The sequence below is a fragment of the Vanellus vanellus genome (assembly GCF_965231255.1).
Source record: "Vanellus vanellus genome assembly, chromosome: 2".
Classification (NCBI taxonomy): Eukaryota; Metazoa; Chordata; class Aves; order Charadriiformes; family Charadriidae; genus Vanellus; species Vanellus vanellus.
Window position 1 is genome coordinate 96,706,667 of NC_138906.1, and position 25,201 is coordinate 96,731,867.

Here is a 25,201-nt window from a genome sequence, read left to right on the forward strand (position 1 = left end):
TTTTGGTTTCTTTTTTGTAGTTTGAATTACTTTCTGATATCTCTAGGGTTTCGATCATTGACAAATTAAAACAGAGTCCTGGATTCTTTGGAAATAAGATGGGTTACATGATAGGTTGCAAATGGGAATTATGGATGGTGTAGGGCAAGGATGGCAATGATTTATATAGTTGAATTCCAGTGTATCAGCCACACCTCAGGCCTTAAAATTTACCATTACATGTGCTGAAGGTTTGGAATAACTCCTCTGCTACATATCCCACATCAGTACCTAGGCAGTTAAGCTGTGGATATAGCATACAGCTTTTCCATCTGTGTATAGATGTGCAGGTGGCAAACATTGGGCTTTTGCCTCCTTCACCTCTCTGTTGGGACATAAGGGTTGTGGGTGGGTGGGGTTGTTTTGGTTTCGGTGTTTTGTGTTTTTTGTTTTTTTTTTTTTTTTTTTTTTTTTTTGCAAGTTCCATATGTTTATATGCTTTCCTGAACTAAATGCCAGAGCTAATTCTATTGTAATGCTCTCTCTGTGATACCAGGAACTGAAAATTAGTCTGCCTGCTCCTAGTCAATAATCTGTGAAACTGAAAGAGATGAGCTGGTTGTATGGAGTGTGGTTTTATTCTTTCCTAGCCAGCCTGGCTATGGAGCCCAAGGATCTTGCACTTGCTTTAATAGTCAGATATGCACGGACTCTTCTATACCATTATTATGTTGGTTTTCCTGATGTTCCAATGCTATAGAGGGTCTCTGGCTGATGCTTATCTGAACGTTTTAAGCCCCACTCTCTTTGTCCCCCTATCCTGTAGTCTCAGAAGAGCAAAAAGTCTGGTCATAAAATGGTCAGAGAAATAATACAAAGAGCATAGAGTGGGAGGCATATCCATGGGTGATGCAGGCTGGCAGGGCTCGCAAATCCAAGGGTGAATCTGCTGGTGTTCCTTGCTCAGTGAAGGTGTGAGTAGAAGTGTCTCAGCGCTCCCCTGGCGCTGAAACAGTGGCTGGTCACAAGTCCACTGGCTGTTTGCTCCCACTGCCCGTGGGCAGCCTGCAGAGCAGCAGGCTAGCTGTGAGGCTGCCGCAGGCAGAACAGCCGTGCTTTCCTGTCAGGAGCAAATACGTTTTGCTTTCTGCTTCTTGAAGCTTCTCCCCATAAGTCAACAATCAGTTTTTGAGGGGGAGAGGGGGGAAGGCAAATTTGCTTTTGGAGACCAATTTAACTGGAAGTCTTTGCTGCTGCATTTCATCTTCTTATTTTTGAAGACGTGGTCTTCTGGTCAAGTGTTTGCTTCACTTCCTTCTGTGAGGACTGTATGGTGCTCAAGTACCGGCAATGTTTTTAAGGGCTCAACAAGACCCGAGTCTTAACAGAAGCAAGAGATGGGCAGCTGCCACAGTCCCCGTTTTGCAGATGGGGGACACAAGGCATTGAGAAACTGAACTCGCTTCCTCAGAGTAGCTGTGGTCTGGTTTTTGATGTGGGCATGGGCATCTCTGTGGTGCCTTACCTTACTTGCTCACAACTATGTAGCGGAGCTGTGGCAATGGGGAAATTGAAAATGGGTCCTTCTTTGTCCCAGATGGGAGACTTTAATCCCTGAGCTGTTCCTCTTTTGTTTCCATAGGAGACATTTTCTTTTGTCTCAAGTGCTAATGGGGGGAGAGAGGTTTAGAAATGTTTTATTTTATCTTTCAAAGAAATGCAGTGTACCCTAGTAAGAATCGAACAACTCTTGTGTAAGTGAGGAGATATATCAAAGAGATGCTCTTATTAGTATTTTAAGTTTGCTACTCTGTCAAAGATTCCACAGGTCCTTTGCAAATTAAATATTCCAGAGGAGTCCTGGCACTCCTGTGGGAAGGGGCAGCCATTAGCAATCTGCCGGATGTGAGCGCAGGCAAAGGCTGTGTCCAACTGAATTGACAGGAGGAGTTTAGGTGAGCAGAGTCAGTCCTAAACCTGGAATTGCTCCAGGAAACTTTAAAATCCAGACTGTAGGCAACTCTTGTAAGGGAATAGCATGTTGCTGCTTGGCACTTCAAAGGCCCTGCAAACCAGCAGCAGCATTAAGGGAAGGTTCATGCTTTTCCTGCTTTATCATAATGCTGTTCAAGCAGACCCTTCAAAGAGCAATTTCATTTAAAGTTTGATTATTTTTTTAAATCTTTTTTTAATTTTTAACCTCTAGAGAAAGGTTGCCATTCTGAAACTGAGTTCTTTATTACCAGGTACATAGTTCCACATTAACCAGTTTTCCAGGTGCTTAATTTGGGATTTTTTTCCAATATTCTTCTGAGTGATGTTTTTTTTTTTTTTTTTTAAAATATTTGTCACTGCTTCACTGACCTGCATTCCACTGCAAATTTTTTGGGAGATGGTATAAAACATCTTATTTTCTTGTTGAAATTAATGAGAAATATTTTTGTTCCTCAAAACAACTGTGGGCAAGAATACAGCAAAGTGGGGAAGAAGGTTTGTTGTCTGGAAAACAGTGGGTTTGTTCTGTTGAAGTGGAAAATTCTCCTGGTCCTCTGTGCAAAAGGGTTGGCCCTGAAATCTGTCAGCAGAGTCATAATGCCTATAACTGAGGTGGTGCTGTTTTTTAATTTGCTTTTAATTTGCATGTAGAAGTGGGTCTCGGGTTTGCATGACACAAACTAAGCTGTATCTGAATGTATCCTAAAAATTTTTTCACTTCTTGCATGTTTTCTGAGAAATTCACAGAATCACAGAAGGGTTGAGGTTGGAAGGGACCTCTGGAGGTCATTAGGTCCACCTACCCTGCTCAAGCAGGGCTGCCTAGAGCTGGTTGTCCAGGAATTGAATCTTGAGTTTCAGAGACAAGAGAGAGAATATGCCACTGTGCAAATGGAAAAGATATCTGGCTCTTTTTACTTTCCTGCCTTCCATCAAGTGAACAGGTTTGGGTGCAGAGGCAAGGTGTTGGCCATGTCCCGATGCCAGTTTGTGGGTGGAGTGCCTAGAAATCAAGAACGGTGCTCTTTTCCAGATTGAAAACATGCATCTAATACTAATTTGTCTGAATGAGAAATGTAGCAGCTAATTAAGATACAGTCATTCTATTTAAGACCAGGATGAACCTGAGGCAGCGCCAGAGTGAAGGAGGACTCAATTTTGCCTCATTGCACGAAAACCAGATCTTTCTTTGTGCTTTCAAGACCCATTGGGGTACATGAGCAAACTTGTGAAAGTGTAAGCAGCCTCTTGTTTGACCTTGCATTTTCTTTTCATGCTTTACTATGCCTAGCTTCAAAATATCTCTAATACAGATTTCTGGAGAGTCATTGTGGTGGGTTGACCTTGGCCAGATGCCTGGCCAGCCACGCTCGCTCTCACTCCCTGTTCTCAACAGAAAGGAGGGAAAATAAGATGAAAAAACTTGTTGGTTGTGATGAAGATGGGGAGATCACTTACCAATTACTACTGTAAGGCTTGACTTGTGGAAAATTAATTTATTGCCAATTAAGGTAGAGTTGTATGATGAGAAACAAAGACATAACTTGTAATACCTTCCCTCACCCCCCACACGTCTTTTCTAGGCTCAACTTCACTCCTTCATTCCCAACTCCTCTACCTCCTCCCTACACCTTAATATATTTTTCTTCTCCTCTCTTTTTAGGAGGGGCAAGAAGCACAGTATAATTCTGAGGACCCAGCTGTCAGTGAGAGTCCATGCCTGCATTGGTAAGTGAAGTTCCGTGTGCCTGAAAGAGAACAAATAAACAGGATTCATCTCTGAGAAGTAAATCTAGGGAGTATGAATCAGGCTTGCTGTGTTCCAGGTTAAATCAATTTATTGGCCATTATCCTTCTTTGTTGTGTTTGTTGCGCGTTAAAATTAGGTTATATTAGTTACATTACCCTTAAAGTATGTTAAACAGCCTGGGGAAGTATAGGATTTGACAGTGAAGTGTGATGATTGGGGATGCTTTAAAGAATCTTGGATTATCTGTCTTGCCACAGCCTTTGTGTGTTCCTGAAGAAGACTATGTTCCAAACTGGGAAGGGGATCTGAAGAATTGTTGGCTGACAGCTAACTACTGCGTTTTAATAGCATGTAATGTTTATTACTTCACATCTTGCAGATCTTGGCCACATATTTGTCATTATCACAGTGTCACTGTCTTAAAAACCCTGGTTAAAACAATGCTGTCATTAGGAGAAGTCTAATGAAAGTCATAATATGTGTGTCATAAGAGCTTTAAGGTTGCATAAACGGAGGCTGATGTGCTGTAATGGCGTTAACATGTTCTCCAGCGTTCTGCAGAGCAGCGTGTTTCACTGGGCGTGAGCAAAGCTAATGCTTGTGTTCTGGTGATATTATGATAGAGGGTGACTGGTTTAAAAAAAAAAAAAGAAGGCAAATTAATCCTATATGTGTGTGCCACAGTTGTCTGTTTTGTTTTCAACTTCTCCACAGCGGATTCAACACCCTAATAAGTTTAGCTTGCAGTTGGTCTTGTTTCAAGAGATCATAGCTGAAGCATTGGAATATAGATAGTTTCCTTAAAAGGAGGAGGAGAAAGTCTAACTTTTGTATTATTTCTACAGTGCTACTGCTGTTGGAAGATCCGGACTTTAAATACAACTAAACCTTTTTCCCCTGCCCCCAGGACGTGTTATGAAACGGCCTTTCTGGGAATTTGAACCGAGCATAAGCAACCTCCAGAATTCCTCAAATACCTCCCATTGAGAGGGATCTCTAGGCTGCCTCACACAGGAACAGATTCTCCTCTACTACCGTTGGCTTGAGAAAGTACAGTAGAGCAAGCCTATGTGTTAAGTATTAGAGGAGAAACAGAGATGCTGCAAAGTCTGGGCTGATTTTATAAATGTGAATGAAATTAAGAACAGCTTGGAAGAGCATGTTCTTGTTAGGTCTGGGAATATCTTTGGCAAAACAGACCAGTGCAGCAAGGCAAGATTTCATATGTTTCCTGGATTGAGGTTTTATAAAAACAATTTTCATGTAAAAAAAACTTTGTCCGGAGTGCAGCCATCGAGGAATTGGAGCACACCAAATTCTGAGCTTCCACATGTGGTTGCTTTGTTATTACCTGTTTGCATTCAAGCTTGCTGTGGTCAATTAGGCATATTACTGCCTATGTATTTTAATTGTTCTTGTATGACAGTGTGCATGAAGGTGCTGTTACTCTCTGGCAGCTGTGATGCATTCAGCAGTGAGTACAGTGGAAGCCAGGCTACAAAACTTGAGTCCAGATTTCAAACTCCTAGAGCAGAGGTGTGTTTGGATGTGGGCTTTTGTTCGTTATGGGCAGAAAAGCCAAACACAAGATCTGGTTCTAATTTCCAACCCCCCTGCTGAAGTTTAGGTTTTTCGGGATGAGTTTTTGTTTCAGCCCATGGCTTGATGTAATGTAGTTTCTTTTCTCCTCTTTTTCATTTCTACATATCCAATGCGTCTTATTTTTTGGTACGGGATAGTTTGAAAGTCAGGGACTCTTGCAATTCTTGGTACTGGGCTCATTTGGTGGCCTGTGCCTGGCAGCTAAACTTGTCACAGAATAGAAGTGTTGCTTCGGTGGCACAGTGGGTATTTTTTTTTTCATCTTGCATGTACTTTTGCATCAGCTGCCTGTTAATGTCTTTTTTGAAATATAAGCATTAGGTTTTGAGGTTAAAAGATGTGTTACATATTTGGAGCAGAAGCCAGGAGCTAGAGCAATGTGAGATGGTGTTACGTGGAATGAAAATGTCTTGCTTTGGCTATTTTCTTTCAGTCTTCACAATATACTTGGAAAGCATTGCGGTTAGCAATGTTACTGACTCTGCAAAGTCCCTCATAGGTAGCTTGGACTGCTTTATGGGAAGATGTGGTTTGTTCTGTAGTGCCCTTGCAGCAGAGCCTCCCGTCATCCTTGCACTCAAGGTTTTTACTTTGCTCTGAAGAGCTGAGAGGTGTAAAGAAATACCTTTTCTGTCATAAACTCTCCCATTTGGAAGTTAGACCGATTTTTTTTTTTTTTTTTTTTTTTTTTTTTTTAAATTCTCCTTAGCATGTTGTACTTCTAAATTGTGGGAAATACACAAGTGGTTTTGTTCAGATGTCCAGATAAAGTTTTCCATCATTAGTGACTTCAAATCTCCAGGGAATTCATTGGGTTTTAGTGTCAGAGGATGTATTGACTACGGGCCAATATTTTGAGAGACTTGGGAACCTTTAGCAAGTCCCATGTCAAGTGAGGTGGGTTTTTTTGGTTTTAAGTGGGACAGGGAAGGAATAAAGCTTAATAACTTGAGTGCAGAAGTTGTTAGTGAGTAGTATTATCTGCATACCAGTCACTCTTAAGGACCTCACTCAATTTAATGCATTAATACTGTCTTTTTTTTTTTTTTTTCTCAATCTGAGTTCCTGTCTTATGTTTACACTAAGGACTTTCAGCACAGAGGAACAAATTTTCTTTTAAATATTCTTCTACTTTTCTTCATATTTTATTTGATCCTAATTAAATTGTCAGGACTAATTAAAAGGTAATTTCAAAAATAAAATTGAAGTGGTTTTAATACAAACTGGAATATTTACAATGTTTTTTTATATATCAAAAGACTATTGCTGAAGCCAATTTTGTTAGTAGAACATAACTAATTGAAACTTATAGATGTACTTTTGTACTTGTTGATGTTAAAAGACCTTAGTGGAGGAGGAAGATCAATCATTAAATCACATAGTGTCAATTGTTTGTTTTTTTTTTTCCCCACCATCTGTCAAATTTGACCTTTTATTCAAATTAGATTTATTGTGAGTTAATACCCTGTGGGAAAAGTCTTTCTGGTATTTTTGGCAGCCGTATGTCTTTCCTTGTTTGTATATAATTGTGTCTTAATTTTAATTTGTATATATTTAACAATCACAGGGTTCAGCTGAAGCCTTGATAAATTCCAGTGTAAATGAGGATGTAGCTTTACAGGGTGAACACCAACAGTGCCAAAACCTGTAGCCCCTGAAACTAAATTGAAGGTTTTAGTCACAGCAACTCTTTGACAGTGAAGTTTTAAAGATCTTTAAAAGCTCCACTCTTTCCTGGAGAGTGACTTGGTTTATTCATTATGTCTGTGCTTGGGATGCCTCTGTTTGCGGCTGCTGCTTCATCTTCTGTTCCTTGCTTCTTGGTAGTTTTCTCTCAAAATCTGGGGTCGTCTCTCAGAGAAAAGGCACCATTTATTCTTACATATCTGGACACCAGATCTAGCCCAAGAGAGTCTCGCGTCCCCTTTTAAAACACTTGTGCCTGTGATGGGGAGTCAGGAGTGTTGCTCTCAACGCTGAGAATGAGGTTTGGACGGGGACCCATGACAATGACCTAGAACTATTCTGCCAAAAGAAGTTTGACATAAGCTTCAGGTGTTCATACAATGTAATACAAGAAGAATGCAAATAACAAAGTTTGATGTAATTCTGAATACACGTATTGCCCTGGGATTGCTCAGAGTACTGTAGCTTGGAAGGTCAGCAAATGCTGCAAGGTATATTTTAAATTTTACTTCTCCTTTGTGTCAGTTTATTATTTAAAAAAAATACCCTTCCCCCCAACTGGTTATTTAAAATGTTTTTGCGTTATAAAATTATGGTTTTGTATGGTTATAGCTCCTTCCTGTATTTGTGCAGTTTCTTTTATCTGTCTATAGATTAAAACCAATTTGCATAGATATTTGTGTGTTAAGTTTCATAGTTCAATCCAGCGAGGTCCCTAAACAGTGTGCAAGTATATTATTGCAAGAGTCTTGCTAAAAGTGTAATATAGCGTTGTTATAACCATTTTATAATCTTTCTGTTGCCTGTTGCACATGGGCAGTTGCGGATTTAGCACAGCAAGGTGCTGAAGTGATCTACAGTGTGCCCACCCTTCCCCATCATTCCGTGGGTGCTCTCAGCAGTGGATTATTCTCAAGGATGTGACACAATAGCTGCCATGCTGCACGGCAGCTGTTTCTAGCTCCGGTTATGAAGGCATCTGCTTTAACCAGCAGTGTTAGCACCAATAACCCAGCCTTTCCACCCAGCTCTTTGGATTGGCTTTTGACATCCTCTCGCTCTTGATACCTTTTATGAAATGCAGCCATAAATATCTTCTTGAGCTCCTTTTGTTCTGGGATACCTGAGGGAAGCTGTAAGCTGGTTGTAACTAGGAGGCTAGTAGAAGTCAGCTGTTTTTATTTGTCCTGTAATGGCTGAAGTATGCAGCTAGTCCTTTTTTCCATGTACGGCTTTCTCTTCTGTTATCCATTATGTGGACTTGTTGCATGTATTACAGCAGATATCATTAGATTCTGCAACTATTTATGCATCTGTTGAACCTTCTGGTAGAACCTGTCCCTCCAGGTGCTTGAGATGCAAGTTCCTCCCCAGTGGAACCACAGTGGTGTCACAAAACCAGTCATGTCTCCAGTCTGTAACTGTATCTGGCACTTTGTTGCAGAGAAGTTAAGATACATGGACAGAAGTTGGGGATAAAAACATGGTTTCTCCTCTTATGAGTATTGTATCGAAGTGTTGAAAAGCCAGTGCGATTCTGGTTAAGGAAACGTGTGAAGCTGTGTTGTGTTTCATTCTCTGGGGGCAGAGTTAAACTCGTGCCTACAACCCATGTTATTGGTACTGTCTCACTTGAGAAGCTTCTCCCACCAAATATCATTATCGAAATGCATCTCTCCAGCATATGTGTGTTTGCAGTGTGCTGAGTGCTGGAATAGAATTCTCATAGCCATGGAGGCTGTGCAGCTCCTCTAGTTCATAATTTAAAACTTTCTGATTTTACAAGGGCATGTAATGATAGGATGAGGGTTGTAATAGTTTCAAACTGGAAGAGGGTAAATTTCGATAAGATATTGGAAAGAAATTCTTTACTGTGAGGCTGGTGAGGCACTGGAACAGGTTTCCCAGGGAAGTTGTGGATGCCCCATTCCCTGGAGGTATTCCAGGCCAGGCTGGACGTGGCCTTAGGCAACCTGGTCTAGTGAGAGGTGTCCCTGCCCATGGCAGTGGGGTTGGAACTCGATGGTCTTTAAGGTCACTTCCAACCTTAAGTATTCTATGATTTATTTACTCTTTTCTTTTAAAAAGAGAATAGCTTATTGAATTTAAAATAAAAAGCTTCCTTTTAGTAAGGGAGTTTCTGAATACACTAAAAATCTAAAAAGCTTTCCTAAAGGAAGCTTGATTGTGGCACTATGAGCTCTTCATTTGGGTAAGTAGTGATTGATATGTTCCAGTGGAAGTCTCAAAAAAGAGAGGTACTTTGGGTTGTTTGAAGGGCATTTTACATTTTTCTGTTCAGTGTTAGGCCTTCCTAATAGAAAACATTTTCAGTTTTGGAGAGGGAACATGTGGAGAGCATTAGCAGTTCAGCAAAACGTGCAACCGATTCGGATTTAATTTAAAGGGAACAAAAGAGGTGCCTTGAGAATTTGTCGGAAGTGCTGTGGTTTTGCCTTCTTTGCACTGCTGGTAAAGGAGAAAGAGAGAGGTGAGTTGAAATTGCTTTATTGAGTATCTTCTTAGCATAATTGGGACAGAAAAGACTGTGATTAATGGATTTTAATGGTTCTGCGCAGGGATCCTGCATGCACTATGGATTTGTGATCATGATATGCTTCTTATGACTCTTGCTGTAAGTTGGTAAAAGTCCTGGCTTAAATGAAGATAATAAACAACATGTTTATTAGATGTAAACTGACATCACACAAATTGAAAAAATGTGAAAAGGAATGCCAGAGCTTGGGGGGATATTTTTTTTTTTTAAGGGTTAGGCTTTTTTAAATAGAATAACTTGAGTTCTAGTTAAGATGGTGCACGCATTACTGGGGCCTGCTTCCAGATGTGATTGGAGATATCTGGTTCAGCTCTGTTTCAATTTGAGTGAAACATGAAATAGCTGCAAAGGCTGTGATAAAAATACCTTTTTCAGCTTTTTAGGATTATTTAAATTTTCTTTCCTGAGAATGTGGAACACAGATGCTCTTAAGTAAAATCCCCTGGTTTCCAGATCAGATTGCTTTGTGAAAATCTATCTGTATAAATAACTTGTGGTTTTGCTCTAAAAATGTACACCTCTTTAAACTGAAATGTTAGACTTCTGTTGTACTCCTCATGCATGCTTTTAGTCAGCCTCCTTTGTGGGGATGAGCCACGGTACTTCCCCATAACCTGTGATTTGCCTTCCATGATGTCACTGAGAAACCTCTGGCCCAGTCCCATAGGATTTAAGAAGGTGTTTGAGACAAAGCAGGGAAATTTCCAAGATTTGTCTGTGTGTATTTCATTTAAATTATAATCCTTAAAATAGGCTTTGCAGCAAGAAGAACCAAGAAGCTGTAGAGCAGATAAAGCCTCCATTAGCAGTGGGTCGTTGCTTTTAAAGCAGTGGATTCCTGCTTTAAAGGGGCTTGTTCCAGGTTTGAAAGGACTGCCGTGGAGTGTGCTAGTGGGATGCTTTTCTTGTCTTGGGAAGCTTTGTGTTAAAATGTGAAAGCTTATCTGACTCGACTCACATGGGGATGGATGTACTGCAGAAATCGAGTGAAATGTTTTTGAATTGGGATATCTTCTTCTGACTTTTGTTTTTCTGACAACTTAGATTTCCATAATGATTCCCTTTTCTTACAATATGTAAAAAAATTGCAAGGGAGAAGTTATGTACTTTTGACTCTTAAAACATAGTGAGCTAATCTTGTTTCTGAACAAACAAACAAAAATCTTCAGTGGGTACCTTAAAGGAAACCGTCTCCTCATAAACCCAGGAAGGAAAATAAGTAGTATGATACTTTGCTTCCCACCCCCCAACACAAGCCCATTTTTACATATTTTGGTTATTTTTTAAAATGAATTATAAAGTACCATATTACTGATATGTGGATTTTCTTTTTAAGTGCATGGGTTTTTTTATTCAGTCTAACCACATGCCTTTTTTAAGATTAAAAAATCTAACAAAATACAGTAATGCTTTTATTCTTTGCATATTGCCATCTACCCAGTGCTTTGAAAGGACTGCACATCGGCTAATTAAATTTCACACAAAAGGAGGATTAAGTTAATTAGCAAGTTAACTTGAAATTACTGGAGTATATGGCAATTGTAGTTTCTAAAGTTCATGTCTAAAATAGTGACGTTGCTATTGTTAGGACTAGTTTTACCACCTTTATGTAATATAAAGAGAAACAGACATTGTAAATTTAACCTTTGAGATGAGTGAGAAGAATTTTGTAACATTTTAAACTGTTTATAACTGTTAATTAATGGACCCATCTGGAAATAACTGGTGACAACAGTAGTACCTACTATGATGAGGTCTTTTTGGATCTCTTTGTTTTGTTTTTGTTTGGTGGTTTTGTTTTTGTTTTTTTTTTTTAATAAAAGCAACCAAATAATCAATTTCGATAATGCTAATAAATTCGATAGATGGTTTAGACACTTTTGAATGAGTTCCACGTTCTTTGATTAGATTTTGAGAAATACTTGCCCAATGATAAATAAGCGCAGCCTAATAATTGTCTCTAGATGTTCCGTTGCAATTCTAGAGTGGATGTTGCCAAGGCTGGTCCTGTGTAAGCTGTGGAAGCTCTTTGTGGTTAAATATTTCTAGAAGTCTGTGTGTGTGTGCGTGGCTGCCAGGGGGAGGGGGGGGCATTTGGAGAAGAACCACACCAATTTCAGAGCTGCAAAATGCCATGATCCAAGGCAACATCACTGGCTTGTTCTGCTACCATGATGCTGCGTAACTCAGGTTTTGCAGGTCCACATTGAGGTGTGAAGCTCCCCTTCAGCATCGCTTGTCCTTCATGCGGCCTTTCTCTCACCTCAGGGGTTGTCCTGGGCATCAGTCTCTCCAAATCACAGCTTGTGACTCTTGGGTAACCTGACTGGGACTGGTGCAGCTTGCTGATGCCCTGAGCAGTGTGGGAGAAGAGGGGTGCCTGTAGGCATCCTATGAAGGTGGGAATCTACCAAAATCATTACTGCTATATAGCTAGGTATGAATGTGACAAACTTGCATTTACGTCGTCTTAACAGTCTCCACATTTTCAAGGGGTATCCTAAATTTCATTAACTGTAGGAGTTCATATAGTTTCCTTAAAAGGAAAATAAAATAACAAGTTTCTTGCAACTTCTTACATCAGTAGCTGTCACTAGTGTTCGTGTAGTTTCCCTTTTTAGCTATTTGTACTTCCTATTTACTTTATAGATCTCATATTGACAGGCAAAGCAGTTCTTGGACTCTTAGCCTGTGTTCAGACAGTTCAGTTCATTTTCCTGTAGACAGAAGCGCAGCACGTTCAAGCCCTTAACTGGGGAAAGAAGTTAATTTCATATTAAATATCTTCAAATAAATTAGGGTTATGGTCAGAAGAAGAGTGATTTGTTTCCTGTCTCCATGTAAACTTTTCATCTATATGAAAGATATAAAACAAACAAATGAACTTGATTCAGATTAGTTTTCTTGAAACCATGCACCACTCAAGCTTGTTTTAATCTTTACCCTGAAAAACTTGTTAGAGGTGCATCAATAAAACAAAATTAAGCACTTAAGCTATGGAAGAGAAAATAGAAACTGCTACTTAAAAGCTGTGGGTTTTGGAATATAAAATGTTAGTATTTCTTTGAGATGTTATTCTCAGCAGTTCCACTGTTTCAGCCTTGTTTATAAGGAAGGTGGAGGGATGCCGATTTTACTCAAGTGAAGTTAGGGGTAAATACAGTTTCTACCCTCCCTGAGATGTTTTAAGGTGCTTGGACAAAATTGGCTTTGATATACCAACGATCTCTAAGCATATATACCGAAGACTGTGTTAATATTAAATATATTGTTTCTGTCTAGCAGCTTTTGTGTTTAGAGATGTGACATTCTTTGTCTTGTTCAGCTGTAGATTTTAGCTCTGGATTTGCTGAAATTTAAGGAGCTGCGTAATGATTCTGGAAGCAGCTGCAATGCAAGTTGCGGATCTTGCCTTCCCCAAGTGTTTGGGTAGAGAAAGAACTGGATCAGTGATGTTTAATTTTCTATAACATACTTGTAATAAGAGAGCAGAAACGGTGTTAGTTCATAAAGCGAGGAATTGTCCTACTAGGGAAAGGGGGCTTCTCTTCAGAGTGAATCCATTACATGTAATGCTATTGAATGGAAGCCCGGCAAGAGGGTAGAATTTTAGCATAAGGCAAACTTTGTATATCCTGTTCAGTACTAAGAAAATACTATACAAACCCCTCTACATGTCTAGAGAATGTCTGGGCTGATCCCCTCCCCCCCAGTCAATTACTGAGGGACCTGCTGTGCAATGAATTGGGAAACATTTCCTGACTGTATTCTCTCCTGTATGGTGGATTTTTCTCATTCGTTGCATGTCTGATTTCTGCTTCCTGATGGACAGTTTTGATCTGTTACTTGAGTACCATTTACCACAGATGAATGCATGCTCCGGTATGCCTTATGATGATTTATTTCATATTAGCTTAAAAAAGAGAATGTATGCATGTCACTGAAACGTAAGGTCAGGAGATACATGTTTGAACATTATCGGTCAGCTTATCTTTAAAAATGGTAAGCAAAATGGGCAAACTCATGGTCAATGGTGCTTCAAATGGATGCTACTTGCTAAGTTTTTGTGAGGTCGCTGCAAGGCCAAGTATATGCGTATCATCTTTTCAGAGCAGGGTTATGTTGTTTCGGTCCTTGTATGTACTGAAAGGAGGGTTAAGTTTTGTTACCATCTCAAGATCTTACAGTGGAAGGTGATATAAAATACATGTGGTTTTATAATGCAGGTTGATTTTTCATCTGGTTTCTTAACTTTTTTTCGCTGTATAATGTAACATTAAATGCACTGCCTCATAATTCAACAGTCAAGAAAAAGTTGGTCTCTGTCGAGTTTTCATTGTAACATTCAAATAATGAGTGCTGTTCTTTCCTTGCCTTCAGCTATCCTATTCCTCTGTCATTTAGATTATTTTCATCTTTTACATGTGCAGCTGCTTTTATTTCTGTAGAAATTAAGATGATTTAATTTGTAAATTGGGTGCCACTCAATTTATTTGTTTCTTGAAAGAAATGCTCCAAAGCCTGAGGAGCTTTAAATAAAAAGGTGGCACAGTTCCCTGATGCTGATACGTTGTCTTCAGCAAGACGTTTAAAGAAGGTATCCACCAAATCCATCCAGTGTCAAGAAGAAAATGTGTACTATAGTGCAAAATATTGCTATGATGCTTTCAGAAACACTTAGATAAAATGCTCATCTTGGGATCAGAACATGTCATGGTCAGATGTGGCCATCAGTGATGGAGAAATCCTACCACTCACTATCATTATGGTTTTGTATTTGTACAAGCTTGAAGAAGTTGAGGACACCATGGTGTCTCTGGGAAAGGAAGAAAGATACAGGAGTTTTGGGGGGCATTTTGGGGGCATTTAATTGGTAATATTATAATAATTATAAAATATTATGTAATGCAGAAGATTTTCCTTTATTTCACAGCTTTTCATGTCTTCACATGTTACTCTAATCATGAGCTGCCCTTTTCTGTTTGTTTGGTTTTTTTTTTATGTACAGCATCTGTATTTTAATAATGATAATATCTCCTTTAATTCTCTTTTTTTATTTTTACTCCTGTTTAAGACTTAGGAAGGCACATAAAAAAATTAGGCTTCAAAGAGATAAAGTTACAACCTCTTAATTTAAAATCCCAGCAGAAGTTACTGTGGCTGAGCAGCATGCTATTGTAAGTGGTAGGATGTCATAAGCCATGCCAATTCATATTTAGCAGTTTGAGATGAGCCTGGTATGTATGAACTTATATATCAGGTTTCTTTTAACCTTTCAGACATTAAATATTTAGCTCTGGTCTTACTATTAAAACATGAAGAGGAGCGTGTTGGTAAACTGTGTACTTAAAAAAAAAAAAAAAAATATTAAAACCTGTTTCTGTGGGTTTATTTCTCCCTGGGGCTGTTGACAACGATTACACTTCACTTTTAAGGGCCAGTTATAACTTCAGAATGTCTAAAACTGATGTATCGAGTTAACTTGTTGATGTGCTGAGGAGGAAAATATAAATGTTGGATGTGTTCCTTACTACTTCTGTAATCCTAAATTTAGGTTCACTGGCCATTTAAGAGCCTGTTCAGCATCAAATGCCACTGGAGAGATTTGCTTACTGCTTGACTTTGTGTGAAACACGGACAGCTGAGAGTGTGGAAAGCTTCTCAGCAGGTTGGGCACGGGAGGAGGCCTGGGTTTGATCTCACCCCTGCCCAAGGGCTGGGTTTTCCTCAGCCCTTTTTGGTAGATGAGCTTATTGTGCAGGCTGTGGGGGCTGGACGAGCTGTTCCAAGCAGGGGAGGATGGTGATGATGCTGGCAAGACGGCAGCCAGCTGTCATTGCTTTTCTACCTCTTGCTGCTTAGAGGAGCACGCATGAGTGGTTCCCTGTAACTGCACCAGAAGTGCATTGGGAGGCTTTCCTACTTTTTTCTTTTGCTATCAGGCTGAAATGCTTGGTGTTGCACTGAGGAAAAACTTGCTGTAGAAAATGTGGGTATGTTTGCATGAAAGGTCCAGTGTCATATGAAACAGTATCCTGAAAAAACTTGGTTTAAAACCCTCATAAAGCAGTCCGCCATATGTTGTTCACTTCAGTGTTTATTAATTCCCAATATATTAAAAATATATGAGATCCCAAAAGAGTGGGTGAGGAAATAAAATCCTTTTAATATCTTTGATGGAATAGCCAGGTACTACTGTAATACTACCAGGGGTGGTGTATGCTGGGAATGGGGAGCCCCAGGGATGCTCCCTAAAGCCCCAGGTGCAAGCATATGCTGCGCTTTTGTCCAAAGATTAGTACAAGTGATGAGTACACAAGCGCCCATGGTTAGTTACCCTTGGTAACACACTGGGGGGGGACTCTGATAGCAGTGACTGGGTCTCCTGGATTTTCATTCTGAAGTTAGTGATCCATACATTACTGTCACCATCGTCTTCCTGTTTTATATTGTGTATCTATACTTCAGGTGTTGTCTGTGGTTTTCTGTTCTGTACGTTGCATATTCCAGGCTCCATAGTCAACATTCAGTCATTTAAATATCTTTACTAGGACTTTAGGGAGAGTTTTCCTAACCTAACAGCTATAAGGTTGAATCTTTTTGTTTTAAAGCCAGCAAAATACATATAGTTTTGTACCAACTCAAGGACCTAGAGGACTGTCTGTGAACTGGCAGTACCTGTTTGACTAACTGCCTGTTACCTCAAGGTGCTGGGTACCATTTCCAACTGGCCCCTGGGGATGCTCATCCAGGAGGCAGGAAGTGTGAGTAATCCTAAGGCAGAAATGCCCACGCAGTTCCTAAATTTCTCTATACGGAAAACCGAAACAAAATGCCAAACAGAAAAGCACGTGCTACACAGAACAAGGACTTTTGTAATTGCATCTGTTTTATGAAGACTATTCTTACTCTCAAAATATAAAACATTACCCAAAACACCCAACCTCACGCCCCAAAAAAAACACAACAACATGGAGTTAGTTCCTTCCTCTTCTCTGCTGTCCCTTTGTTGCAGAAAGGAGTAGGAGCCGTACAAGCCTAATACAGCCAGTGCCCTGATGCTCCCTGTCAGCTGAAGTTCTTTTTCATATTGCTTGAGTTGCTCCTAACCATGGGGCATGTAGGAAAATAACTTTGCTCCTAGGTGAAGCTTTACTGCTGTATCACTGCCACAAGTCCTCTTCTTGTCAGCCTCCCAGTCACGCCAGGCATACAGCTTGGCGGCTGTGTTAGCCACTAGGCTCCCTCTGTCATTGGAGAGGAGGGTCTGTCTGGAGGGCACTTCAGAGCATCTCAGTTATGTTCCTGCCCTAAATTGCTCATTCCTTTGACCATAAAGGGAACAGATTATGGAGAGGAACTTCCAGGCTGAGAGGTACACGTACTCTCCATTGTCCCCTTCTGGTTTGTTTCTTCAGAGTCCTGAGAGTCATTCTTGGATGACAGCAGCTTTTAGTGAAATCTGCTTCTTTGCCAAGCTCTGAAAATAGTTGCGCTGATTCTTTTTTTCCTAGTTTCCATTGGGATCTAACATGTAATTTATATATGTAAATTTACTTATTGGAATAACTCCTGTGAATTTATGCTGGAATGAAGTTTGGTAAGAGCAAGTAAGATTCAGGCTATGAGTTACCTCCATTGGCTCTCAGGCCCATCATAGGGGCAGAAGCAAATGGAGACTGTCTGCTCTGTGGTTGTGCCCAAGCACTTTGCTAGAACTACAGCAGAAATTCTGGATATTGGAGCACAAGCGTCTTTTTCTGGACAAATCCTCATCTTCTGTAAAACGATGTGGGGTGAGATTTGGTCTATTCTATGGAATGCCAGTCTTATACTTGAATGAGATGGTACTTTCTGACAATTTGTACCAGCTTGCTTCCTGGAGATCAGGTATGCAGGCACATTCCTGCCCAGGAGAAGGGGAAAGTTAGTTTTACTCTGGTATCCATCAAGGTGTTTCTGAGAAGACCTTCCTCAGAGCAAGCGAGCTGCTTCTGCCATTGCAGAGCCTGCCATTTTAACATACCGAGCTGCGAACACCGAAGAGGAGGATTTTTCTCTGTGTTTCTCCCATTGCTGCTGTTACTTTTTCAGATTGCCTGATCATCTTCTGAGCATGATGCCACGCAGCCGGCAGTATCCAGAGGCGGTCGCTGCCTGTCAGCACCTGTTGACGTATGGCCTGGTGGCAGGAGGTCTGGCAGCCTAGGTGCCATGCACACAGACTCTCGCCCATCCCTCCCTTTGAGGGTCAGGTCAGCTGCAATTTGGCATTAAGCTCCCAGCTGGAAAGATCTTTTCCGTGTTTCCTATGAATAACAAGGAAAAGGAGGAGAGAGATACTTTGCAGGCTGTGACTGTACCTGCCCTCTCCCTGCCTAGAAAACAAGGAATCTATTTTCAGGGCGACTGCACATCCTGGGTGTTTAAATGCGATACCTTATCAGAGGCAGCTGTGGTGCGTGTCAGCATTCGCCTCTTTCGCGCTCGCTTCTTGATAGATAGTGAAATTGTGACTTTCACCTATCAGTTCTGCCTTCATTACACGATACCACAGCCAGCGTTACAGCGACCCAACTACCTCCCAGTGACCTCATCGTATCGCTTGGGGTTTTGTACCGCTGTTCTCTGCATGCTTCTGCATGTGACAGTGCTTTTCACTTTCCTCTCTTTCTTACCTCTTTGGTAGGATGTTAGTGTGTATTACAGCCTTCTTATCAGGGGTAGCTTGTTTTCTCTAGGAAGAAAAACAGTAGCATAGTTTGGATGAAGAGCCCAAATTCCTGTCTGCCTGCCCTTTCTTTTCATGAATTCCTTGAGGTTAAATAACATCAAAATTATGCAGGGAAACTCTTACATTTACTTTTGAACCTCTCATTTCTGAATAAAAGTAGCTGTTGCGGGTGGAGTACCTGCTCACAGATGCATCTTTGCCATTTTGGAGCACTGTATCTAAGTGGGACTTTGAGTATTTTTATGTCACTTGCCGAGACGAACAGCTCCGGTGAAGGCACGTCCGCAGCAGAGCCGGCTGATCTCAGTGAAAAAGGAGCTTTTTCTGAGCTTTTTGAGCCAGGGAAGCGCAAGGGTGGCACAGGGACCCGCAGGGAGAGCAGCTGATGTGAAGGGGCGAGACCAACTGCAATGGCGGCTCCCCCACTCCCATAAAAGGCAGCCCTGGGGAGCGCAGTGACCAGTGCGGGCAAACAGGGCCTGGCGCGACAGTTTGCGCGGAAAGGCACGCAGGAAGGGCGCTGATGGTGCTGCCAGTTCCAGAGGTGGGTTCACTTGGTAAGAGAAGCTCAGGCATGGTCTCCACCCGCCAGAAAGCCATGTCCTCAGCACCTGCCAGTGTAGACACAGTGCTCCCTCAGAAACACACAGGCACCCAGGCCTCAGGCTGCAGGGAGTGCCACAGCCTCGCACAGCGAGCAAGTGGTAGCGGTAATAACGGCTGTGTGAGCAAGCGGACGATCTGAGCCTGGTGGCAGAGCTCAGGGAGGAAGTTGAGCGACTAAGGAGCATCAGGGAGAGTGAGAAGGAAAGAGACTGGTGGTCCCAGGCCTTGAGCTCCTTGAAAGAGAGTCCAGGCCAGACACCAGAAATAAAAAAAAGACCACGGGGTATCCTCTCCTTGCCCTGTAGGGCTGAAGGGACGGAAGGCAGTGGCCTGCCAGAAAATGGTGATGGGAGGCAAGTCTGTGGTAGGGGCAGCAAGCGAGCCCCCTCCTTGCCTGCCTCCCCTCCCCTTGTACCACTATACAACAGGTGTGAGGTCTGGGTGTGGTAGAACAGCCTAAGGACAAGAAGGCTGACAGTCCAAATACATCATAGGAGCTGCCAGGACCGGGAAGCCCTACTCACCGCATTAAGACCACCTCTACAAGGAAGAAAAGGAGGGCTATAGTCATGGTGACTCAGCCTTGAGGGGGACAAGAGGGCCCGATATGTAGGGCAGACCCCACTCTCAGGGAAGTCTGCTGCCTCCCTGGGGCGTGGGTTAGGGACATCACAAAGAGACTCCCTGGCCTGGTTCAGCCCTCAGACTACTACCCACTGCTCCTGTTCCATGTGGGGGGTGATGACTGTGCAGATCAGAGTGTGAGGATGATTAAAAGAGACATCAGGGCCTTGGGACTGTCACTAAGGGGATCTGGAGCACAGGTTATTTTTTCATCCCTGCTTCCCGTTGCAGGCAATGACATTGAAAGGAACAGACGAGCTCAGTCTGTTAATACGTGGCTCTATGGCTGGTGTCACCGCTATAATTTTGGGTTTTTCAACAATGGAATAGACTATGCGGCACCAGGCCTGCTGTCAGCAGATGGGGGTTGGCTCACTCAAAGTGGGAGAAGGGTTTTTGGCCACAAATTAACAGGGCTTTAAACTAGATTCGATGGGGGAAGGGGGTATTATCAGGTTTGCCTGAGACCAACCAAGGGATGTTGTACCAAGGAAAAATGAACAGGGTGCTGGTGAGGACCTGCAGCCATCCCCTCCAATGCATGCTGGCTGCATAGCAGCATTCTCAAAGACTTACATAGACAAACCAGAAGCTCCTGGAGCAACAGGAGCCAATGGGGAGGCACCGTTAATACACAGCACAGGAATGCTGCCTGGAGAGCAGCACAAAGTAATTACAGCTGCTCCAGCCAAGCCAGCCTCAATGAAGACATGGCTGAAGTGCCTCTATGCAAACACACGGAGCACAGGGAACAAACAGGAGGAGCTAGAGATGTGTGCACGCCTCCAAGGCTACGATCGCATTGGCATTGTAGAAACTTGGTGGGATGACTCCTATAACTGGAGTGTTGCCATGGAGGGCGACAGGCAAGCGAAACAAGGAGGTGGTGTTGCCTTACATGTGAAGGAGCGGCTGGAGTGCACGGAGCTCAGCCTAGGGATGGATAAAGAATTTGCTTGATGCGGTGCCATGGGATGAAGTGCTGGAGGGAAGGAGGGTCCAAGAAAGTTGGTTAATATTCAAGGACCACCTCCTCCAAGCTCAGGATTGATGCATCCCTACACAGAGGAAGGCAGGCAGAAAAGCCAGGAGGCCTGCATGGATGAACAAGGAGCTCCTTGACCAAAAGGAAAAAGGAGGCCTATAGGGAGTGGAAACAGGGGCGGGTAGCCTGGGAGGTATACAGAGGAATCGTTTGAGCAGCCAGGGATGAAGTTAGACAAGCTAAAGCCCAGATAGAAATAAATCTGGCCAGGGACATTAAGACAAACAAAAAATCCTTCTTTAAGTATGTCAGCAAGAAAAGAAAGACTAGGGAAACTGTGGGCCCTCTCCGGAAGGAAACGCAAGAACTGGTTACCTGTGACAGAGACAGCGCTGAGGTACTCAATGACTTTTTTGCCTCAATCTTCACTGGCAAGGACTGCAGCCACACTGCCCATGACGCAGAATGCAAAGGTGAGGATTAGGAAAATGGAGAACAGCCCACTGTAGGTGAAGATCAAGTGCGAGACCACCTGAGGAATCTGAAGGTGCACAAGTCCATGGGACCTGATGAGATACATCCGCGGGTCCTGAAGGAACAGGCAGATCAAGTCGCTAAGCCACTAACCATCATATTTGAGAAGCCGTGTTGGTCTGGTGAGGACCCTGCCTACTGGAAAAGGGGAAACATAACCCCGATTTTCAAAAAGGGAAACAAGGAAGACCCAGGGAACTACAGGCCAGTCAGTCTCACCTCTGTGCCTGGCAAGATCATGGAGCAGATCCTCCTGGAAACTCTGCTGAGGCACATAGAAAAGAAGGAGGTGGTTGGTGGCCACCAGCATGGCTTCACCAAGGGCAAGTCATGCCTGACAAATTTGGTGGTCTTCTACAAAGGGGTTACAGCAGCAATGTACAAGGGAAGATCAACTGATGTCACGGAATCATGGAATTTTCAGAGTTGGAAGGGACCTCTAGAGATCATCTAGTCCAACTCCCCTGCCAAAGCAGGATTGCCCAGAGCACATTACTCGGGACTGCATCCAGGCGGGTCCTGAAAATCTCCAGAGAAGGGGACTCCACAACCTCCCTGGGCAGCCTGTGCTCTGTCACCCTCACCGTAAAGAAGTTTTTCCGCATATTTGAACAGAACTTCCTGTGTTCTAACTTGTGCCCATTCCCCCTCGTCCTGTCACTGGGAACCATTGAAAAGAGCCTGGCTCCATCCTCCTTCAATCCACCTTTTATATGCTTGTAGGTATTAATAAGGTCTCCCCTCAGCCTTCTCTTCTCGAGGCTAAAGAGTCCCAGCTCTCTCAGCCTTTCTTCATAAGGCAGATGCTCCAATCCCTTAATCATCTTAGTTGCCCTTTGCTGGACTCGCTCCAGCAGTTCCCTGTCCCTCTTGAACTGGGGAGCCCAAAACTGGACACAGTATTCCAGTTGTGGCCTCACCAGTGCAGAATAGAGGGGGAGAATGACCTCCCTCGACCTACTGGCCACACTCTTCCCTATGCAGCCCAGGATTCCATTGGCCTTTTTGGCGACAAGGGCACATTGCTGGGCCATGGATAATTTACTGTCTACCACAACCCCCAGATCCTTCTCCTCCGAGCTACTTCCCAGCAGGTCTGCCCCTAACCTATACTGGTGCCTAGCATTCTTCCTCCCCAGGTGCAGGACCTTGCACTTGCTTTTGTTGAACCTCATTAGGTTCTTCTCTGCCCAGCTCTCCAGCCTGTCCAGGTCATGCTGGATGGCAGCACGGCTCTCTGGGGTGTCAGCCACCCCACCCAGTTTGGTATCATCGGCAAACTTGCTGAGGATACACTCTGTCCCCTCATCCAGGGCATTAATGAATATATTAAACAAGATTGGACCAAGTATTGACCCCTGGGGAACACCATGGTTACAGGCCTCCAACTAGACTCTGTGCTGCTGATCACAACCCTCTGAGTCATGTCACATACTTGGACTTGTGCAAAGCATTTGACACCATCCCACACTATATCTTGGTCTCTAAATTGGAGAGACATGGATTCGACAAATGGACCACTCGGTGAATACAGAACTGGCTGGACGGTTGCACTCAAAGAGTTGCAGTCAGTGGCTCGATATCCAAGTGGAGAGCAGTGACAAGCGGTGTTCCTCAGAGGTCAGTACTGGGACCTATACTGTTCAACATCTTTGTCAGCGACATGGACAGTGGGGTCAAGTGCACCCTCAGCAAGTTTGCTGATGATACCAAGCTCTTTGGTGAGGTAGACACGCTGGAGGGGGGGGATGCCATCCAGAGGGACCTGGACAGGCTGGAGAGGTGGGCCCAAGCCAACCTCCTGCAGTTCAACAAGGCCAAGTGCAAGGTCCTACATCTGGGTCGGGGCAATCCCAAGCACAAATACAGGCTCGGTGGGGAATGGCTGGAGAGCAGCCCTGAGGACAAGGACCTGGGGGTGCTGATTGACGAGAAGCTCAACACGAGCCAGCAATGTGCAATCGCAGCCCAGAAGGCCAACCGTATCCTGGGCTGCATCAGAAGTGTGGCCAGCAAGTCAAAGGAGGTGATTCTGCCCTTCTACTCCACTCTTTGAGACCCGGCCTGGAGTACTGCATCCAGCTCTGGAGCCCCCAACATAAGAAGGACATGGACCTGCTGGAGTGTTTCCAGAGGATAGCCACGAGGATGATCCGAGGGCTGGAGCACCTCTCCTATGAGGAGAGGCTGAAAGAGTTGGGGCAGTTCAGCCTGGAGAAGAGAAGGCTCCGGGGAGATCTTATTGCGGCCTTCCAGTACCTAAAGGGGGCCTACAGGAGAGCTGGGGAAGGACTTTTTACTCGGGCATGTAGTGATAGGACGAGGGGGAATGGCTTTCAACTGGAAGAGGGCAGGTTCAGATTGAACATTAGGAAGAAGTTTTTCCACTGGAAGGATGGTAAGGCACTGGAACAGGTTGCCCAGAGAGGTTGTTGAGGCCCCATCTCTGGAGGTGTTCAAGGCCAGGCTGGACGTGGCCTTGGGCAACCTGGTCTAGTGTGAGGTGTCCCTGCCTATGGCAGGGGGGTTGGAACTCGATGATCTTCAAGGTCCTTTCTAACCTCAACCATTCTATGATTCCATGTTTTTCAGGCTCGCTTCCTTGGCAGTCTTGATCAAACACAAGAAAATTAAAATTCTTCAAAAAATGGGTTCTTCTGAGGACAGGTTTTTCTTTTCCACTTTAATTCATAAGGTTTCTGTTAAGGACTTGTTAGTGAATAGCCCAGTTTTCTCAGTCTTATGTTTATTGTCCCACGCTCCCTTGAATTATGTAACTATGTGGTACTTTGGCTGCTCTGAACTGCACGGGTAGGAAGATCGTGGTGTGCTGCTTAGGTTTGTAGAGAATTGAATGAACACCTCTGGGCAAGTGCACAACAAAGGTTGGGTTATTTAGACTCTCAGTTCTCTCCTTCCAGCTCTAGCAACTTCCAGCCTGGATTTTTTTTTTATTTATTTTTTTTTTATTACCACCTTTCTTTAGGTATACTTTCTCTCTGACTATTTCCTAAAACATATTATGGTGTTCCTTTTAGGAGCCAAATCGCATGCGCAGGCACTAGCGTGCAGGAAGTCTACAGGCAGGATCTGTGTGAGCATTCCTTGGTAACAAGCGAGATAAAAGCATAAAATATTATTCTGCTTTCTAAAAAGAAAGTAAATGAAAATGCTTCCTAATCCCTAGGAAACAAGTAGAAAAAATATTAATCTACACAATTCTTGCAGTATGGGTTTGCAGTTTTGTAAAAATAAACAGGTAATAATTTGGTTGTAAATAACTCTTAGCATCCTCAGGAGGCAGCTATTTGTAGGGAAGGTGTGTGTACATTGTCTTGCTATTGTGCTTTAATGAAATACAGATTTGCAAGCACATATGGCCAACAGGTATAGTGCAAGTAAGTGCAGAGCTAATTTATGTTATCTTGCATGATCAAAAGAAACTATGAATGCGATTGCTTTATTTTGTAGAGGATTATTTTCTAGAAATATTTAGGTTATTCCCAATGGATAACTTCTGAAAGATTTTCATCTTTACAGAGAGCGGGCAAGCATGAAGTGAATCACAAATAGGCAATAGAACAAAATTGCCTTGCTGGATCAGATCAAAGGTCCATCTAGCCTAGTTTCCCAATCCCCCCCCCCCCCCCCCCCCCCATTTCTTTCTTCTACAGCTGCTAACAGTTGCTGATTTGAAGAATATAAGAAGAGTTGCAAGTGTTCCACCAGATTGCTTTCCAGCCTCTGGCAGTTTTGTGCTTCAAGGACTTTGAGGTGGTATCTTTACAGTTGATCACCCTCTGTGGATTCTTCTTCCAGGAACATGCCCAGCTGCTCTTCAGACACCCTTCAAACTTTTAGTGTATAGAAAATACCACAGGTATGAGTTCCAGCAGTTCAACTGCACTCTGGGTGAGGGACCAGCTCTTTTTGTTTATTTTGGACTTGAAACTTTAGTTTGATACCCTGTAGTTGTATTGGAAAAGAAATTCCTGATTCACCTTCAGCCTTCTGTTGAAGGCTCAATAGCTGTTTCTCTCTGTTCCCCTCCCACCCTCTCCCCCGATCATCTCTTTACAGGGTGGAAATCTCTGTAAAGGATGAGAACTCCCTGAGGATTTAGGAATGACCACTCCACTGCAAGCTGGA

At 42.9% G+C, this 25,201-nt stretch overlaps 1 protein-coding gene across 3 annotated transcripts in view; it reads left to right on the forward strand.

The window, feature by feature from the left end:
- The window catches only part of FHOD3 (formin homology 2 domain containing 3), a 406,197-nt gene that overhangs the window by 50,308 nt on the left and 330,688 nt on the right, over nt 1-25,201 (forward strand). For all 3 annotated transcript variants that reach the window (XM_082479632.1, XM_082479633.1, XM_082479634.1), the window contains exon 3: nt 3,638-3,702. In XM_082479632.1, coding sequence (XP_082335758.1) covers nt 3,638-3,702 — 65 coding nt within the window. The remainder of the gene's footprint in view (nt 1-3,637; nt 3,703-25,201) is intronic.